The sequence below is a fragment of the Pristis pectinata genome, chromosome 43 (genome assembly GCF_009764475.1).
Source record: "Pristis pectinata isolate sPriPec2 chromosome 43, sPriPec2.1.pri, whole genome shotgun sequence".
Classification (NCBI taxonomy): domain Eukaryota; kingdom Metazoa; phylum Chordata; class Chondrichthyes; order Rhinopristiformes; family Pristidae; genus Pristis; species Pristis pectinata.
The window spans coordinates 1953603-1973175 of record NC_067446.1 but is presented as its reverse complement, the minus strand read 5'-3'; the positions used below and the strand labels follow the sequence as shown (position 1 = coordinate 1973175).

The 19573-nt window shown below is 51.1% G+C and overlaps 1 protein-coding gene across 1 annotated transcript in view; it reads left to right on the top strand.

Annotated features, from left to right (window-relative positions):
- The window catches only part of fam120c (family with sequence similarity 120C), a 64938-nt gene extending 45581 nt beyond the window's left edge, over positions 1-19357 (top strand). The window contains exons 12-17 of the mRNA XM_052009057.1: positions 1565-1679; positions 2867-3076; positions 10422-10623; positions 13634-13769; positions 18298-18385; positions 18540-19357. Of these exons, the coding sequence (XP_051865017.1) occupies positions 1565-1679; positions 2867-3076; positions 10422-10623; positions 13634-13769; positions 18298-18385; positions 18540-18752 (964 nt within the window). The 3' untranslated portion in view covers positions 18753-19357. The remainder of the gene's footprint in view (positions 1-1564; positions 1680-2866; positions 3077-10421; positions 10624-13633; positions 13770-18297; positions 18386-18539) is intronic.
- Positions 19358-19573: the final 216 nt, after the last annotated feature.

The following is a 19573-nucleotide window of genomic DNA, read 5'->3' as shown; positions in this document are numbered from 1 at the left end:
AAATGACCGCAGTTTACCGTCTCAAACCAAGACTGAAGGAAGGCAGCTGCGGTTTTAACCATCACCATTCTAGGCAGAGTAAGCGGAGTCCAACCCTGAGACTTCATCCCTGCGACCGTTCTCGCTTTCTCCCGAGCCTCCTCCAGAGTAACCTTGGGGACTGTTCTTGCCAGTTCCAATGAAGGGTCTTGACTGCTTGACTGGCTGAGTTCTACCAGCAGGGTTGTTAATTGCTCCAGATTCCAGCATCTGCACTCTGTTGTGTCCCCTTACCCATGCCTCAGTTTGCTGGACTGAGGGGCTGCAAGTGGCATTTGTGGGACCCTCCAGTGGGTACATTGTCTGCACGGTTTCCAGCTCTGCTGCCTTAATGGCCTGTCGTGAGTGAGAAAACAGATTCGATGGGTCTCAAAAGCAAGGACTCTGAACACAGTCTGGCAGAAAATGATTTTATTTACAAAAGACGAGCGTGGGAAAATGGTAACGGAAATAACACACACACAGTTTATAACAAGCACGGGAAAATAGCACTGGGGATAAAACAAACGTGCACACACACAATGAACTAGGCACGCGCGCACACTGAACTAGGCACCCGCATGACTGACTCGCGCGCGCACACACACACACACACACACACACACACACACACAATGAACTAGGCGCACACACACAAAATGAACTAGGCACACACACACAATGAACAGGCACCCGCACCACACACAATGAATAGGCATGCGCGCGCACACTGAACTAGGCACCCACATGACACACACAAAATGAACTGGGTGCATGTGCACGCACAATGAACTAGGTGTGCACACGATACACAATGAACTAGGCGCATGAGCATATACACAATGAACTATGCACGCACACAATGAACTATGCACGCACATGACACGCACGCGCAAAATGAATGAGGCGTACACGCGCACACAATGAACTAGGCATGCGTGCGCGCGTGCACGCAATGAACTAGGCACACACAATCAAGGGAAAAACGATACCATACCTGCCACCCCCTTGACTTAGTGCAGGCACAGCCCTATACTACTAGGGACATGAACTAAAACACTCCCAACCCTTGAACAGTGCACACCTCACCAACGATTTCTCCAGTGCCGTTCCAAGGTACTCGGCCTGGAGTGAAGCAGGGTGGTCTCTCGAAGGTGGAAAAGAGCGAGCCGAGCACACGTGGTGCCCTGTATAGTGCTGGAGGGCTGGTGGGGGGGGGGGGGGTCCAGCCCAGGTAATTTATAGGAGGCCAATGGCTCGGTGCCAGCAAGGACTAATCGATCACAAAGGCCAATGGCCCAAGTACAAGTGCGTTGATGGGTGGGGCGGGGCCAAGCCTTGATTGGCAGTGGTGCGTCTTCTGACCAGGTAGTGGGCAGTGCTGTCACGTGACAGCCACGACCCTCCACAACACATGGTCCTGACTCAATTTCGTCAGCTGAGTGCATGGGTCATCCTTCCATCGCGCTGTACTCTGAAGGCAGCCCGGTGCTCTATCTGCTTCCTGCCACCGAAAGCTATCGCTTCTCCCCCCACCCCCCTGCAGGTACATGATGCAGTGGCCAGGAAGCCGGATTTTGCACAGATACGAACTGGATGCGTTCCTCGCACAGGCTGTCTCTTCCAAGCTGTATGAGCCAGACCAGCTCCAGGAGCTGAAGGTACAAGGGGCTGAGGGGAGGGGGGTGGTGGTGGTGGAGAGCGGTTACTGGGGGCTGCGCTGCTCAACTGACGAGGCTCCCGTCTCTTGGACGCAACTGGAGGAGGGTTCGGAGAGGAAAGCAGTTTCTCTCTTGCCTGGGTTTGGAGCTGCGTAGTCCAGGCTGACCGCAGAGGGTGAGGGGGTGATGCAGGGGGAGCACCACGCTGTCTTGTATACAGACATCAAAGACCTCGTCACGTGAGCCCAAATAGGAGCAAGCTTCCCCCATTTCCAAAGCTTCCTGATGGGTTTAACACCCTATCCCTAGTGTCATTCTAGCTGGTCTTTTACTTTTATGTTTTTTTAATTCCCTTCTCTGTCTTTGTTTATGTACAGTGGAGACCAGAAGTGTTCTTAGAGTCCTACAGCACAGAAACAGGCCCTTCAGCCCATCTCATCCATGCTGACTGTGTTGCCCAGTGAGCTAGTCCCACCTGCCCGCGTTTGGCCCATAGCCCTCTAAACCTCTCCCATCCGTGTACTTACCTGGATGGATTTTAAATGTTGCTGATGTGCCCGCCTCAACCACTATTTCAGGCAGCTCATTCCAAATACGCACCACCCTTTGCCCCTGATATCTCTTTTAAATCTCTCGCCTCTGATCTTAAACCTATGCTCTCTTGTTTTTAGCACCTGCTCCCCCTTCCTGGGAAAAAGACTACATGCTTTCACCCTGTCTATGCCCCTCATGATCTCATATACCTCTATCAGGTCACCCCTCCAACTTTCCAGGGAATAAAGTCCTAGTTCACGCAACCTCTCCTTGTAACTCAGGCCCCCAAGTCCGGGCAACATCCTAGTAAATCTTTTTCTGCACTCTTTCTAGTTTAATAACATCTTTCCTATAGCAGGGTGACCAAAACTGTACACGATACTCCGCGAGGCCTCACCAACGTCTTGTATAACTGCAACACAACTTCCCGGCTCCCATACTCAATGCCCCAACTAATGAAGGCCAGCGTTTCATTGGTCTGGATGTGCCAGTGGTGAGGCACAGCAGTGGTGCTTCACCTAGTCGAATAGCCTGGCCTCCACGTGCTGTAACCTTCGCGGCAAGCCGGTTTGGTGGGGGGTGGGGGCAAGCTTTGAACCCATCGCTGGCTGTTCTAACCTGAACGTGTTACCTGTTGCTCTTCCTGAGTCAAGATCGACAAACTGGATGCCCGTGGGATCCAGCTGGCGGCCTTGTTCATGAGTGGCGTCGACACTGCCCTCTTCGCCAACGATGCCTGTGGGCAGCCCATCCCCTGGGAGCACTGCTGCCCCTGGATCTACTTCGATGGGAAACTTCTCCACAGCAAGCTGGTGAGGGCCACCCGTGAGAAAGCCCCTCTGATTGACCTCTGCGACGGTCAGGTATGCTTCTCTGCCTTCGATCGAATGTTATCAACGTCCTTTGCCTAGATAGTCAGCTGGCCTGTTGCAAGTTCCCAGGTGTGTGCTTATACACTCAAGGCCTTATACACTGAAGAACATAGAAAACCTACAGCACAATTCAGACCCTTCGGCCCACAAAGCTGTGCCGAACATGTCCCTACCTTAGAGATTACTAGGCTTACCCATAGCCCTCTATTTTTCTCAGCTCCATGTACCTATCCAAAAGTCTCTTAAGACCCTATCGTATCCGCCTCCACCACCGTTGCCGGCAGCCCATCCCACGCACCCACCACTCTGAGTAAAAAACTTACCCCTGACATCTCCTCTGTACCTGCTCCCCAGCACCTTAAACCTGTGTCCTCTTGTGGCAACCATTTCAGCCCTGGGAAAAAGCCTCTGACTATCCACACGATCAATGCCTCTCATCATTTTATACACCTCTATCAGGTCCCCCCTCATCCTCCGTCACTCCAAGGAGAAAAGGCCGAATTCCCTCAACCTGTTCTCGTGAGGCATGCTTTGATAGTCAGCTGGCCTGTTGTAAGTTCCCAACTGTGTGCTTATACACTCAAGTCCTTGTTATCCTCTGACTTAAGATGGTGAGGCTCGCTGTGTATTACTGAGAGTGTTGGTAAGCACTGCATTTTACTCTGGTGTCTTGTTAGCCCTAAGGTGGATCTCTCGAGTGGGCAAGTGGTGAAATACCAACATTCAGCCTCTTGTGTCTCACGCATTTATCACCTTCTAGCCTTGTGTCTTCACTTCCCCCACCTGCCTCCATCTGCCCCTTTCTTTCCCCCCCTTGCCTGTTTTTACCTATCACTAGCCTCTGTCTCCCACTAAGTTTATCATCATGGGCATACACACCCAGGGTATAAATGCCGTGAGCATTAGCTTTTTGCGGTAGCAGCACAGCACATGACAGTTATAAATTAACATAAATCATACATAACACGACAAAAATAAAATAAACATAATGGCATTGGTGCACATTGAGAGAGAGAAAATGAAATGTGGTCCAGGGGAGTGTTGGGGTTTCTCAGATCGGTTCAAGAACCTGACGGCAGTGGGGAAGAAGCTGCTGTTGAACCATGAGGTGTGGGTCTTCAGGCTCCTGTACCTCCTGCCCGATGGCAGCATCGAGAAGAGGGTGGGGGTCCCTGATGATGGATGTCGCCTTCCTGAGACATCATCTCCTGCAGATGTCCTCGACGGTGGGGAGAGCTGTGCACTGTGGTGGAACTGGCCGAGTCCCACCACTCTCTGCAACCTCTTGCGTTCCTGTGCATTGGAGTTTCCATACCAGACAATGATGTACATCTCCACCCCTCTCCAGCTCCGCCTGCTTGTCATCCCCCTTAAAGTCGAGTTTATTGTCATGTGCGCAAGTACGGTGATGTCCTGGTACAATGAGAAACTTGCAGCAGCATCACAGGCAAGTAGGTTCCAGCAACACACAGAAAATAAATTATGCATAAGATTATACTATACAGTGGGGGAGAAAAACTGCAAAAACAAGACTATGCAATAAGAAAAAGACACAATCGGAGACATTCCACCTATCACCTGCCAGCCCCTGCCTCACCCCACCCTGACTCTGGATGCAAACCCACCCATGTTGGGATGATGGGTAGTTGCGCTGATGACCCTGCAGTTTGCTGCTTCAATGAGTGCCACCGGGTGGGGTGGGGGTGTTCGAGAGAGAAGACACGTGGAACTACCCCATTCCTACCCGGCAGAGAATGCCCACAGCAGCCAGAAATCCATCCTGCCGGTCTCCCAAATGCTGGTTGATATGTACGGGGAGGACCTGTATCTGTATTTGTGGTTCTCCCTGGGAGGTTTATGACCCTGCCCCTCGCGGATAACAAGGACTTGGGTGTAATAGCAATTTCCTATGTAAACACGTCACGCTGCAGTTACATCCTCCAGACATCAGTTGTGCTGCAGTGGCTCCGATATGCTGTTTATTGTTTACCCTTATTTCTGCTAGTACTGTCAAGAGATTCTTTCTTTCCAGACACAAGTCTACTTCCCTCCCCCATTCCTTCCCAGTTGCTGCAAGCATTGCTTTTAATCATTTAGAAGGACAAAATATGTAACTTTAAAATGAGGAATGTTTTGGTACGGTTATTCACAGACTGCTAAGCTTGCTCCATCCAAAGGCTATACTTGCCTTTTCTATCTGCCTTGGATTGGATTGGTTTATCGTTGTCACATGTACCGAGGTACAGTGGAAAAACTGTTTTGCTTGCCATCCATACAGTTCATTTCATCACATCAGTGCATTGAGGTAGTACAAGGGAAAACAATAACAATGCAGAATAGTGTTACAGTTAGAGAAAGCGCAGTGCAGACAGACAGTAGGGTGCAAGGCCGTAACGAGGTAGATTGTGAGGTCAAGAGTCCATTTTATCGTACGAGGGCACCGTTCAATAGTCTTATAACAGCGGGATAGAAGTTCTCCTTGAGCCTGCTGGTACGTGCTTTCAGGCTTTTGTATCTTCTGCCTGATGGGAGGGGGGAGAAGAGAAAATATCCGGGGTGGGTGGCGTCTTTGATTATGTTGGCTGCTTTACCGAGACAGCGAGAAGTGTAGTGGAAGCTGGTTTCTATGGTGTGCCGAGCTGTGTCCACAACTCCTCTGCAGTTTCTTGCAGTCTCATGTGTCCTCAAAGGAGAGTGACCACAGTGTGCATTAATAATTCTCTTCTGAGTGTGTGCTGCTTAGCTCAAAGTTCATCTTTCTTTTTGGTCTGGATTGTTTTACGTCAAGGTTCAACGATTAGAATAGGAATTCTGCCTGTAAACGCAGTTGCAAGTCGAGATCATGAGGGAACATAGCCATATCATACTCTGCATCCTCGGACAAGCAACTCGGCTGGTACACTACTTAAGGGGACGGTTCTGCTGGTTAGTTTGAATACCGACAATCCCACAAACAATTTGCAGAGTTCCTTGTGTCCAGGGTCCATTACGTTTAACCGGTGTTGCTGGAAACAAAAGCAAGTCGAGCCCCTGAGATGTGGCTGTCACCTTGCTCTGATGGTAGCAGGTAAATTCAATATCTCCTTACGATGTAGAAGGACCCCATGAATTTTCCCCTGGAAACTATTCTGCCCATATTCCCCAATTCCACCACTCACCTACACACGAGGGGTGATCTGCAGCAGCCAGTTAACCCACCAACCCGCACGTCTTTGGGATGTGGGAGGAAACTGGAGCTCAACCCACGAGAAACTCACAGGGAGAACGTGCAGACTCCACACACTCACTTCGACAGCCCCCGAGGTTGGGATTGAACACGGGTCTCCTGAGCTGTGAGGCAGGCAGCTAACCCGACGAGCTCTCCCACTCAACCCCCTAGGTTTGCAAATTGAACGTTGAAATGTTTCAGTGAGCATGCAGTGACAGGCTTCAGGAGAGTAGAAGTGGTCAGCATTAACATTCAAGTAAGGTTAGCACCTTGGGGAGGAATGGTGTACGGATAAATAGAGCAGATTCGGAGTTGTAAGTGCTTGGAGCAAGTGATACCTTTTGTGCCATGTTCCCTCGTGTTGCGTCCAGCTCTGCTGTGGAGTAACCATGGTTTGTCCACATTCATTAGGGTTCTTCTCCCTTTAATTAGCTACCATGCTCCTACTTGGCACACAAGTCTTCGCACGTTAAAGGAGTTTGGTTTGTGAGGTTGCTTTGATACAATGGGGAGAGGAAATGAGGATCTCTGCAGCGCTTGATGGCTTCCAGACAAATGCGTGGCTGAAGAGTTGGTGCAGGGGGCAGAGTTTCAGATCTGTGGATCATTGGGATCCCTTCTGGGGAGGGTACGGCCTGTACTAAAGGGACGGCTTACACCTGAACTCGAGGGGGACCAACGTCCTTGTGGGCAGGTTTACTCGAGCTGTTGGGGAGGGTTTAAACCAGGTTGGCAGGGGGATGAGAACCAGTGTCAGGTCAGATGGAACAGTTATGTAAAGGTAGATGCAATGTGCAGAGAGACTGTGAGGAAGGATGGGCAGTGGATAAACGCAGTCAGTTGGATGGGTTGAAAAGTATTTCCTTTAATGCGAGAAGTATTAAGAATCAGGGTGGTGAACTTAGCATGGATCAGTACATGGAATTACGATGCTGTCACAAGGGCAGGATTAGCTGCTTGATGTTCTGGGGTTCAGATGTTCCAAAAGGGATAAGGAGGGAGGTAAAAAGGGGAGGAGGGAGTGGCATTGCTAATCAGGAATAGTATCACAGCTGCAGAGAGGGAGGAGGTCATGGAGGGATCGCCTACTGAGTCAGTGTGGGTGGAAGTCAGAAACAGGAAGGGAGCGATCACTCTATTGGGAGTATTCTACAGAGCCCCCCCCCCCACCCCCCAGTAGCCACCGGGACACTGAGGAGCAGATAAGTCAGCAGATTTTGGAAAGATGCAAAAATAACAGGGTTGTCAGGGGTGACTTCAACTTCCCTGATATTGATCGGCACCTCCTTAGTGCAAAAGTTTTCAATTGAGCAGAATTTGTTCGGTGTGTCGAAGAAAGATTCCTGACACAGTATGTAGACAGGCCGACTAGAGGAGAGGCCGTACTGGATCTAGTACGAGGCAATGAACCTGGTCAGGTGACAGACCTCTCGGTGGGTGAGTATTTCGGAGAAAGTGACCACAACCCCCTGACCTTTAGCACGGCCATGGACAAGAACAGGAGCAGACGATATGGGAAAGTATTTAATTGTGGGAGGGCTAATTACGATGATATTAGGCAGGAACTTGGGAGAGTAAATTGGGAATAGATGTTTTCAGGAAAATGCACATCAGAAATGTGGAAGTTGTTTAGGGACCACTTGCGTGGGGTTCTGGATATATTTGTCTCACTGAGACAGGGAAAGGAGGGTAGGGTGAAGGAACCATGGTTGACGAGAGGTGGAACATTTAGTCATGAGGAGGAAGGAAGCAAAGAACAGGCAGGACACTTGAGAATTATAAGGTAGCCAGGAAGAAGCATTAGAAGGGACTTAGGAGAGCCAGGACATGAGAGGTCCTTGGCGAGTAGGATTAAGGAAAACTCCAAGGCGTTCTACACGTATGTGAAGAAAAGGAAGATGATGAGAGTGAGGGTAGGACTGCTCAGGGATAAAGGGCGAAACATGCCTGGAGGTGGAGGTAGGTGGGGGAGGTCCTTAATGAATACTTTGCTTCAATGTTCAACAGGGAGAGTGACTTTGAATGTGAGGGCAGCGTAGAACAGGCGAATGTGCTTGACCATGTTGAGGTTAAGAAAAAGGGAGTATTGGAGCTAATGAAAAACATCAGGATAAATAAGTCCCCGGGGCCAGACAGGATATACCTCAGGTTACTACGGGAAGTGAAGGAAGAGATTACTGGCGCATTGATGACGATCCTTGCGTTCTTCCTGGCCACAGGAGTGGTGCCAGAGGATTAGAGGATGGCAAATGTTGTTCTGTTGTTCAAGAAAGGTAATGGGGATAATCCTGGGAATTATAGATCAGTGGTGGGAAAACTATTGGAGAGGATTCTTAGGGACAGGATTTACGAGCATTTGGAGAAGCATAATCTCATTAGGGATAGTCAGCATAGCTTTGTGAGGGACAGATCATGCCTCACGAGCCTATTTGAGTTTCTTGAGGAGGTGACGAAACAAATTGATGAAGGTAGAGCGATGGATGTGGTGTATATGGATTTTAGTAAGGCATTTGACAAGGTTCCCCATGGTAGGCTCATCCAGAAAGTCATGAGACGTGGCATCCATGGAAACTTGGCTCTGTGGATTTGGAATTGGCTTGCCCACAGAAGGCAGAGAGTGGTAGTAGATGGAGCATGTTCTGCCTGGGGGTCAGTGACTAGCGGCATTCCACAGGGATCTGTTCTGGGAATCCTGCTCTTTGTGATTTTTATAAATGACTTGGATGAGGAAGTAGAGGGGTGGGTTAGTCAGTTTGCAGATGACACCAAGGTTGGAGGGGTTGTGGATAGTGCAGAAGGTTGTCGTAGGTTACAATGGGATATAGACAGGATGCAGAGTTGGGCGGAGAAGTGGCAGATGGAGTTCAATCTGGAAAAGTGTGATGTGATACATTTTGGAAGATCGAACTTGAAGGCGGAGTGCAAGGTTAATGGCAGGATTCTTAGCGGTGTGGAGGAGCAGACAGATCTTGGGGTCCATGTCCATAGATCCCTCAAAGTTGCCACACAAGTTGATCGGGTGGTTAAGAAGGCATATAGTGTGCTGGCCTTCATTAGTCAGGGGACCGAGTTCAAGAGCCACGAGGCAATGTTGCAGCTCTTTCAACCTCTGGTTAGGCCACACTTTTGTTCAGTATTGTGTTCAGTTTTGGTAACCTCACTATGGGAAGGATGTGGAAGCTTCAGAGAGGGTACAGAGGAGATTCAACAAGATGCTGCCTGGATTAGAGAACACGTCTTATGAGGAAAGGTTGAGCAAGCTGGAGCTTTTCTCTTTGGAGCGACGGAGGACGAGAGGCAACGATAGAGATGTCTAAGATCGAGGGCATAGACTGGACAGCCAGCACCTTTTCCGCAGGGTGGCAATGGCCAATACCAGACGACATCTGTTTAAGGTGAGTGGAGGAAAGTTTAGGGGAGATGTCAGAGGTAGGTTTTTTTACACAGTGGTGGGTGCCTGGAACACACTGCTGGGGGTGGTGGTAGTAGAGGCTGATACAATACAACATTTAAAAGACTTGGATAGGCACATGGATGTAAGGAAAATGGAGGGCTGTGGGCTCTGTATTGGTATTGGTTTATTATCGTCACTTGTACCGAGGTACAGTGAAAAACTTGTCTTGCATACCAATCGTACAGGTCAATTCATTACACAGTGCAGTTACATTGAGTTAGTACAGAGTGCATTGATGTAGTAACAACTATACAAAAACAATAACAGTACAGAGTAAAGTGTCACAGCTACAGAGAAAGTGCAGTGCAATAAGGTGCAAGGTCACAACAAGGTAGATCGTGAGGTCAGGGTCCATCTCATTGTATAAGGGAACCATTCAATAGTCTTATCACAGTGGGGTAGAAGCTGTCCTTAAGCTTGGTGGTCCGTGCCCTCAGGCTCCTGTATCTTCTACCCGATGGGAGAGGAGAGAAGAGAGAATGACCCGGGTGGGTGGGGTCTTTGATTATGCCGGCTGCTTCACTGAGACAATGAGAGGTAAAGACAGAGTCCAAGGAGGGGAGGCTGGTGTCCGTGACGCACTGGGCTGTGTCCACAACTCTCTGCAGTTTCTTGCGGTCCTAACATTCACCCACCTGCCTTCTCTTCCCCCCCCTCGCCCCCCTCCGATCTAGGCTGATCAGGTTGCCAAGGTGGAGAAGATGAGGCAGAGCATCCTGGAAGGGCTGAGTTTGAGCCGGCAACCCATGCTGCCCCCCTCGATGCCCCCGCCGGCCTTTGTGCCCCCCATGATGGCGCCCTTCTATCCCATGCCCATGTACGGCCGCTCCTTCGGGCCGGTCCCGCACCCTCAGGGCCGGGGGCGGGGTTTCGCTGGTGAGTTCACGCTCGCTCCGTGATATCGTAATGCGTGCTGACACTTCCGGTTACGTCTCTCGGGGGTGGGGTGGGGGGGACAGTGGTGGGTGGGACGAGAGGGGCTCGCAGTCCGTTTCTGTGGCTCCCTGGGCGGACACAGCATCGATCCTGGTTCTGGGTTCAAACCTCCGCTGCCCTGCAACCACTCGCCCCAAACCCAACAAACCTGGGTTACTTTCACCCCCCCCCCCCCCCCCCCACCCCCCACTTTGTGGGAGCTTGCTGTGTGCCAGTTGCCTTCTGTGGTTCCTGCAATAGCAGGCCGTGCCCCGAACACCTTTTGGTGGTCTGAGACAGGGTGAGGCACCCACCCCACCCATGTCAGTCTTCAGGTAAAGTGGCAGGCATTCCTCTCTGATCCTTACTGGTGCGTCTCTTCAGGCAGCCCCTGTCTCCTGCTCTGCACGTATGCAGGCTGGTGTGTGAGGTGAATCAGCCTCTGTTCCTGCTCCCTAAAATTTTGTGACTGGATTTCATCCCTCCGTATGAGACATCCCATCACTCCTCGCTGTCACATGACATAGGAGGGACCCCTGAGCTCACTGAGCAATGCTTTACCCCCACTGACTTTCCCTGTAATCGATTCTCCCCAAGTTTCCTTCTGTTATAGAGAACGTGACAGTACAGCACAGGGACAGGTCCTTCTGCCCACAGCATTGTGCTGAACTAGTTAAGCACCTAACTAAACTCGTCCCTTCTGCCTACGCAATGTCCATGTGCCTCCATTCTCAGCCAATGTGCATTTACATCTGCATGTGTACATTTCCCCTCTCAATTCTCCCCCAATCCCTTCATACAATTGGGGGCAATTTACAACGTCTGATTTAAACCCCACCCCACCAACCCAATCAATCTGCACATCATTGGGAAGTGGGAGGGATCCAGACACCCAGTGGAAACCCACACGGTCACAGGGAGAACGTGCAAGCTCCACAGACACAGAGACGCACACACGCATGCACACGTCTCTACCCACTGCATGGCCGGATTCTGTCTGAATAATTTTCCTTCTGGGTGAGCATGTTTTGAGCAGCCAGATGGTAGTTTGGTTTGGTGGATAGAGCTTAAACGTTCAAACCCACACTGCTGGTTCAGTATCCATTCCCACGTCTACTTGTCACGGGTTTGAGACTGGCAAGGAACAGCTGAAGAACTTGCCACCAGCTAGATCGAGGCTGGTCTGTATTGCTCCCAATATTCCCAAATTCCTTTATCCCAGAACCCAGGGATCTGGACTCTTTCCCCAAGCATGGAGCGGGACAACCCCAGTTGTGTGAGCAGTTGCTTCCTTCCGCCTGACCCTCGTTCTCCACCGTGCCCCCCATCCCCACCCTGTGGCTCCTTTCCACAGCAGAAACCAGTTCCCCCCTCTCTCACCCCCACTGAACAATTCTCTGCTTCCCTCACTTTAGACCGCACACTTGTTCCTTTATGCCTGAGCAAGGGGTCCTTGTGAATGAACACTTTTAGCGGGCCTTGAGGACAGCTTGGTGTGGTGCTGGAATTAAACTCTGTTGCAAATGTGCGTCTATTGCCCAGAGCATGACTGTCGTGTCCTTGCGTCAGAGTCCTGGCCATACAGCACAGAAACGGGCCCCCACATCCATTCCAACCTTTTCCCATCTACACTAATCTCATTTGCCTGCATTTGGTCTCTCCCTTGCCTATTTAAGTACGTGTCTAAATTCCTCTTGAACATAGTAATTGCATCTGATTCCACCTCCTCCAGGAGTGAGTTCCAGATATCAGCCACTCAGTTTTTAAAAAAAAAATGTTGTCCCTCAGATCCCCTTTAAAACTCCTTCCTCTCACCTTAAACCTGCACCATTTTGTTTTTGGTACCCTGATCATGGTGGAAAAAATTCTAACTATCTGCCTATCTACGCCTCTCATAAATCTTACATACTTCCATCCTCTGTCTCCTTTGCTCCCAGGAAAATGAGCTGAGCCTATCCAATCTCTCCCCATAACTAAAGTCCTCCAGTCCAGGCAACCTCCTGATGAACCTCCAATGAACCTCTCCAGCAGTCGGCCAGACCACAGTGCGTCAATCAGAACTGCACAGGATGCTCCATGAGGGAGATTGGACAGGCAGCCCTGCTCTTGGTTAGGACAGCGCTGAGGTGAATCCAGGCAACATCCTGGGGGACCACCTCTGCACCCACCAGCGGAACCACATCCTTAGTGTGATGACCAGAATCTCTCGTAATACTCCCAAGAGGTCACATAGAACAGTACAGCACGGGAGCAGGCCCTTCGGCCCACAATGTTTGCGCTGAACGCAATGCCAATTCTTCTGCCTGCACGTGATCCAGATCTGTCCATTTCCTGCTTATTCATGTGTCTATCTAACTGCCTCTTAAATGCCACTGTCATATCTGCTTCCACCGCTACCCCTGGCAGCCCATTCCAGGCACCCACCACTTTTTATGTTTAAAATAAACTTGCCCTGCACATCTCCTTTAAAGTTTCCCCTCACTTTAAATGCACGTCCTCTGGTACTTGACATTTCTACCCCGGGAAAAAGATTCTGACTGTCTACCCTATCTATGCCTCTCATCATTTTATAAACCTCTATCGGGTCTCCCCTCAGGCTCTTCCCCTCCAGAGAAAACAACCCAAGTTTGTCCAACCTCTTGTTATAGCTCATGCTTTCTAATCCAGGCAGCATCCTGGTGAACCTCTTCTGCACCCTCTCCAAAGCTGCCAACTGGGGCAACCAGAACTGTACCTGTGTGATATGATATTCACATGTGGGTTGCAGTGATATTCCGAGGCTGGGGGGTTCAGGAACTTCCAATCCACTTCCCAATGCACGAGGGCACGGCCACCTTGCGCTGAGATGGTCTGAGTTGTTTTGGGGAGCCTGAGGTTGACGGATATTTTGGAGGGTGAAAGGATTGTCCCGGTGGCAGTCTCCTCCCGTGGCTCGTGTGCTTACCCTGCTGCTTGTCTCTCTCTGATCCAGGCATCCAGCAGATCTCGCAGGGAGGGAAGCTGGAGATCGCCGGCATGGTGGTGGGCCAGTGGGCAGGCAGCCGACCGGCTCGAGGCCGGGGATCGCTCAACCTGCAGGTCATCTCCGTCGGGGGCCACGGGAGAGGGTAAGTCCGGCCTCGGGGGTCCCGCTGGCTTCTTGACCCAAGCCCACCCCCCTTCATGCTGCCGGGGGAGGTCAAGGTCAAAGTCGAAGTTTATTGTCATGTGCATGAGTACATTTGTGCTCAGGTGCGATGAAAAACTTACTTGCGGCAGCATCACAGGCACAGAGCATCAGGTAAGCAGCATTCACAAGGAAAACATAAATTATACAAAGAGCACAATTAAAACCAAAAAAAAAAACAAAGTCCATTGTAGTGCAAAGTGGTCCCAGTGTTGCTGTACTGAGGCAGTGATTAGGGTTGTGCCGGTTGGTTCAAGAACCGAATGGTTGAAGGGAAGTAGCTGTTCCTGAACCTGGTGGTGTGGGGACTTAAGGCTTCTGTACCTCCTGCCCGATGGTAGTTGCGAGAAGATGGCACGGCCCGGATGGTGGGGATCTTTGATGGCTGTTACCTTCCTGTAGATACTCCCGATGGTGGGGAAGGATGTGCCTGTGATGCATTGGGCTGAGTCCACTGCTGTCTGTAGCTTCTTACAAAATTGGTTTATTATTGTCACATATATCAAGGTACAGTGGAAAAACTTGTCTTGCATTTCAACCATCTGTAGAAGTCTGTTAAGGGTGTTCAGTGACAAGCCGAACCTCCTAAGAAAGTAAAAACGCTGGTGTGCCTTCCTTGTGATCGCATCTATATGCCGGGCCCAGGGCAAGTCATCCGATATGTCAATGCCCAGGAATTTGAAAGCTGCTGACCCTCTCCACCGCCGATTTTCCCCTCCAATGTCGACTGGCGCATGTTCACCCTCCTTCCCATTCCTGAAGTCCACAGTCAGTCATGGTGAGGGAGCCACACTATGCCCTCTATTGAACACTGGCTCAGCCCTAGCCCAAACATTGTGGCCAGTTTTTGGCCTCGCCCAGGGTTTGAGCCATTCCTCTACTTGGTTTGTTATTGCCATGTGTACCAAGATACAGTGAAAAACTTTTGTTTGTGTGCCATCCAGACACATCATTCCATACACGAGTACATCGAGGTAGTACGAAAGGGGAAAAACAATGCAGAGAATAGTGTCACAGTCACACAGAGAGTGCAGTGCAGGCAAAGTGCAAGGGCCACGATGAGGTGGATCGGGAGATCAAGCATTCATCTCTGTTGTATTCATCTCTGTTATTCCCCAGAGAAGGAAAAACTCAGAGGGGAAAGGGGCCACCGTGGCTGACAAAGGAAGTCAGAGATAGCATTGTGTTAAAAAGGAAGAAGTATGGCAGAGCCAAGCTGAGTGGGAAGATAGAAAGATTGGAAATTTTTAAGGTGCAGCAGAATTTGACTAAAAAGGTAATTCGGGAAGAAAAAATGAGGTACGAAGGCAAGCTAGCCAGGAATATTAAGGAGGATAGCAAAAGCTTTTTTGGGTATGTGAAGGGAAAGAAGTTAGTTAGGAACAATGTTGGGCCCTTGAAGACTGAATCAGGTGAAATTATTACGGGAAACAGGGAGATGGCAGTCAAATTTAATAAGTACTTTGGATCTGTCTTCACGGGGGAAGACGTAAGAAATCTCCCAGAGGTAAGGATGGACAAAAGGCAGAGGGTGACAGAGGAACTGAAGTGGATTGACATTAGGAAAGAAATGGTGATGGGTAGGCTAATGGGGCTGAAGACTGACAAATCCCCAGGTCCAGACGGTCTGCATCCCAGGGTACTAAAGGAGGTGGCTCTAGAAATTGTGGATGCATTGGTGATCATTTTCCGATGTTCCTTAGATTCAGGGTCAGTTCCTGAGGATTGGAGAATGGCTAATGTTACCCCACTTTTTAAGAAAGGAGGGAGGGAGAAAACGGGGAACTATCGTCCAGTTAGCCTAACATCTGTGGTGGGGAAGATGCTAGAGTCCATTATTAAGGATGAAATAGCGGCATATTTGGATAGCAATGATAGGATTGGGTCGAGTCAACATGGATTTACCAAGGGCAAATCATGCTTGACTAATCTACTGGAGTTTTTTGAGGATGTAACCAGGAAAATAGACAAGGGAGATTCAGTGGATGTTGTGTACCTCGACTTTCAGAAGGCATTTGATAAAGTGCCGCACAGGAGATTGGTGGGTAAAATTAGGGCTCATGGAATTGGGGGGCGGGTATTAACATGGATAGAAAACTGGTTGGTGGATAGGAAACAAAGGGTAGGGGTGAATGGATGTTTCTCAGAATGGCAGGCCGTGACTAGTGGGGTGCCACAGGGCTCGGTGCTGGGACGGCAGCTGTTTACGATCTATGTTGATGATTTAGATGAAGGCATTGTGAATAACATTAGCAAGTTTGCTGATGATACAAAGTTGGGTGGCAGTGCGACATGTGTAGAGGAAGTTAGGAGAATTCAAGGTGATTTGGATAGGTTGGGTAAATGGGCAGATACTTGGCAGATGAAGTTTAATGTGGATAAGTGTGAGGTTAGCCACTTTGGGAGCAGGAACAGGAAGGCGGATTATTATCTGAGTGGTGTGGGGTTAGGTAAGGGGGAAATACAAAGGGATCTAGGAGTCCTCGTTCATCAGTCACTGGAAGTGAATGAGCAAGTGCAGCAGGCAGTGATGAAGGCTAAAATGAATGTTGGCCTGTATTACAAGGGGAATTGAGTACAAAAGCAAAGAGATTCTTTTGCATTTGTACAGGGCCCTGGTGAGACCACTCCTGGAGTATTGTGTACAGTTTTGGTCTCCAGGGTTAAGGAAGGATATCCTGACTATAGAGGGCGTGCAGCGTAGGTTTACGAGGTTAATTCCGGGGATGTCGGGACTGTCTTATGCTGAGAGGTTGGAGAGACTGGGATTGTACACGCTGGAATCGAGAAGATTGAGAGGGGATCTGATTGAAACATACAGGATTATTAAGGGATTGGACAAGATAGAGACAGGAAGTATGTTCCAGATGTTGGGGAAGTCCAGGACCAGGGGGCATGATTTAAGAATAAGGGCTAGGCCATTTAGGACAGGTGAGGAAAAATTTCTTCTCCCAGAGGGTTGTGAATTTGTGGAATGCACTGCCTCAGGGCAGTGGAGGCCAATGCTCTGGGCACTTTCAAGAAGGAGCTAGATAGGTTTCTTATAGATAGGGGAATCAAGGGATATGGGGACAAGGCAGGAACAGGATATTGATTGTTGAGGATCAGCCATGATCTCAAAATGGCGATGCAGACTCGAAGGGCCGAATGGTCTACTTCTGCTCCTATTGTCTAGTGTATGAGAAGTCAGTTCAAGGGTCTGATGACAGCGGGACAGGAGGTGTCCTTGAGCCTTGTGTTCCGTGGGGAGGCCGAGGTTCCGTTCCTTGGAGCAGGGAAGGTGAAGGGGGGCCTTTGGAACGGGCGAGAGTTTTGGCAGAGTTCATTGGCAGAGCGAGTGGCGGTGGGGGGGGGAGAATGTTTCTATGCAACAGGTCGTGAAGGGCACCAGGAGCAGATTCACTTGCGAGTTTGAGAAGGGAGTTGCTAAGTGCCTGGTCATCGATCGCAGAATCGGGGTGGGGGGTCCTTCGGCCTGTCAACGGCCCTACTAGACCATGTGAGTGCCCATTGACACCAATCCTGTTCATTCTCCCCCACATTCCCACCAACCCATCCCATCCTCGCCCGCGACGCACTGGGGGCGATTCCACAGTGGCCGATTAACCCACCGACCCGCCCACGAAATTGGGACGTGGGAGGAATGGGAGCACTCGGCGGGGGGGGGGGGGGTCCCCGCAGTTACGGGAGAACTTGCCAACTCACCTCACCGGTGCTTCGGTGGGGGGAGGGAAGAGGGACGAGCAGAGTTGGTTGTGCAGTGAACCAGCCTCCGTTAGATGGGCGGAGTGGCCTCTTTCTGTGCTGACTCGTTCGGTGCACAGCTCATTATCAAGTTGAGTGTATTGTCATGTGCACAAGTACGGTGAGGTGCAGGTGCAATGAAAAACTTGCAGCAGCATCACAGGCACAGAGGTACAGACAACACACGGTATAAATTACACAAGACGGAAGAGAAAACAAGACATTACCACCAAAGCAAAGGCACAACTAGAGACAAGTCCACGGTACTGCAAGAGGTGGTCCGTAGTGTTCCGTTGCTGAGGTAGGGTTAGTGTCATGCTGGTCGGTTCAAGGACATGATGGTTGAAGGAAAGTAGCTGTTCCTGAACCTGGTGGTGTGGGACTTCAGGCCTCGGTACCTCCTGCCCGACGGTAGCTGCGAGAAGGTGGTGCGGCCCGGATGGTGGCGATCTTTGATGATAGATATTGCCTTCTTGTGACAACACCTCCTGTAGATTGCTGTCAGTGGTGGGGAGGGATGTGTCCACCGCCCTCTTGCGTTCCCGTGCATTGGAATTGCTGTACCAGGCCGTGAAGCAACTAGTCAGGATACAACTTGGGCGCTGCAGGCAGGGGATGTGGACGTGCCGGGAGGGGGTTGGGTGTTCCCGTGAGCTGTTCCCTTGGTCCGAAGCTGATGCCAGACTCTACTTGTCTCTCCCTCTCTCTTCCTCTCCCACCGTCAGGCAAGTGAAGGACACAGCGCCGTCTATGAAAGGGACCCGAGGGACCAGCACTAAAAACGGAGCGGCTGCTTCCACCGAAGACAGCCAGGTAACTGCAAGCTCGCGACTGCGCCGGTGGGGTCACGAGTCCCTTTCCTCCTCTGCCTGTGTTAATGGGGTCCCTTTTTTCTCTCTCTCTCTCTCTCTCTCCCCCTCCCCCTCTGTCTGTCTGTCTCCCTCTCCTTTCACCTCGCTGTTGCAAGACTCACCCGACGGCGCCGAGCGAGGGGATCCCCGCCCTTTGTCCGCCAGAGCAGCCCACGCCGGAGGAGGAGGGGGTGGCGGAGGCGGAGGCAGAGGCAGAGACGACTTCCGAGCCGGCCCTGAGCCCCGCTGACTGCCCGTCCCAGCTGAACGGCAAGCGCCAAGAGGGGAGCAGGAGACCCAGCCTCCCGCACTATCGCCAAGTGCCTTAAAGAAAGACAGTGACCTTTGCAATAGTATTTCTCAGTTCAATGGCACTAAATGCTGACGACACCTGCCACTGGGAACAGAGAGCGGCCAGTGCTGTGCGGCAGACAGAGGAGTAGAGGCTGCCTGCCCCCGGGGCGCAGTTTTCACTTGCGCTCTCTCTCTCTCTCTCTCTCCTTTTCTTTCGGTTTAAAAAAAAAGGAAATGAAAAATGCGTGTTTCCGATTGCAAAAGGGTGGTTTGCCGGGTTCAAACCCCACCCCCCTCCCCCCATTGCCAAGCCCCTCTCCACCCCCCAGGGGACAGGGAGCTGGGATTGGAACTCAGTGGCTCGTTGACCCAGGGACAACAGTCGGCTGGTGCTCTCAAGACCAGTGTCAGTGGGCTTGAACCTGTTTCAGATCTCATTGCATTGGCCAATGGTGTCCCAGGACCTGTGTGTGTGCCTCCCTCCCTCCCCCTCTCTCTGCTTCCCTCCCTCCCTCCCTCCCCCTCCCTCCCCCTCTCTCTGCCTCCCTCCCTCCCCCTCTCTCTGCCTCCCTCCCTCCCCCTCTCTCTGCCTCCCTCCCTCCCCCTCTCTCTGCCTCCCTCCCTCCCCTCTCTCTGCCTCCCTCCCTCCCCCTCTCTCTGCTCCCTCCCTCCCCCTCCTCTCTGCCTCCCTCCCTCCCCCTCCCTCTGCCTCCTCCTCCCCCTCCCTCTGCCTCCCTCCCTCCCCCTCCCTCTGCTCCCTCCCTCCCCCTCCCTCTGCCTCCCTCCCTCCCCCTCCCTCTGCCTCCCTCCCTCCCCCTCCTCTGCCTCCCTCCCTCCCCCTCCCTCTGCCTCCCTC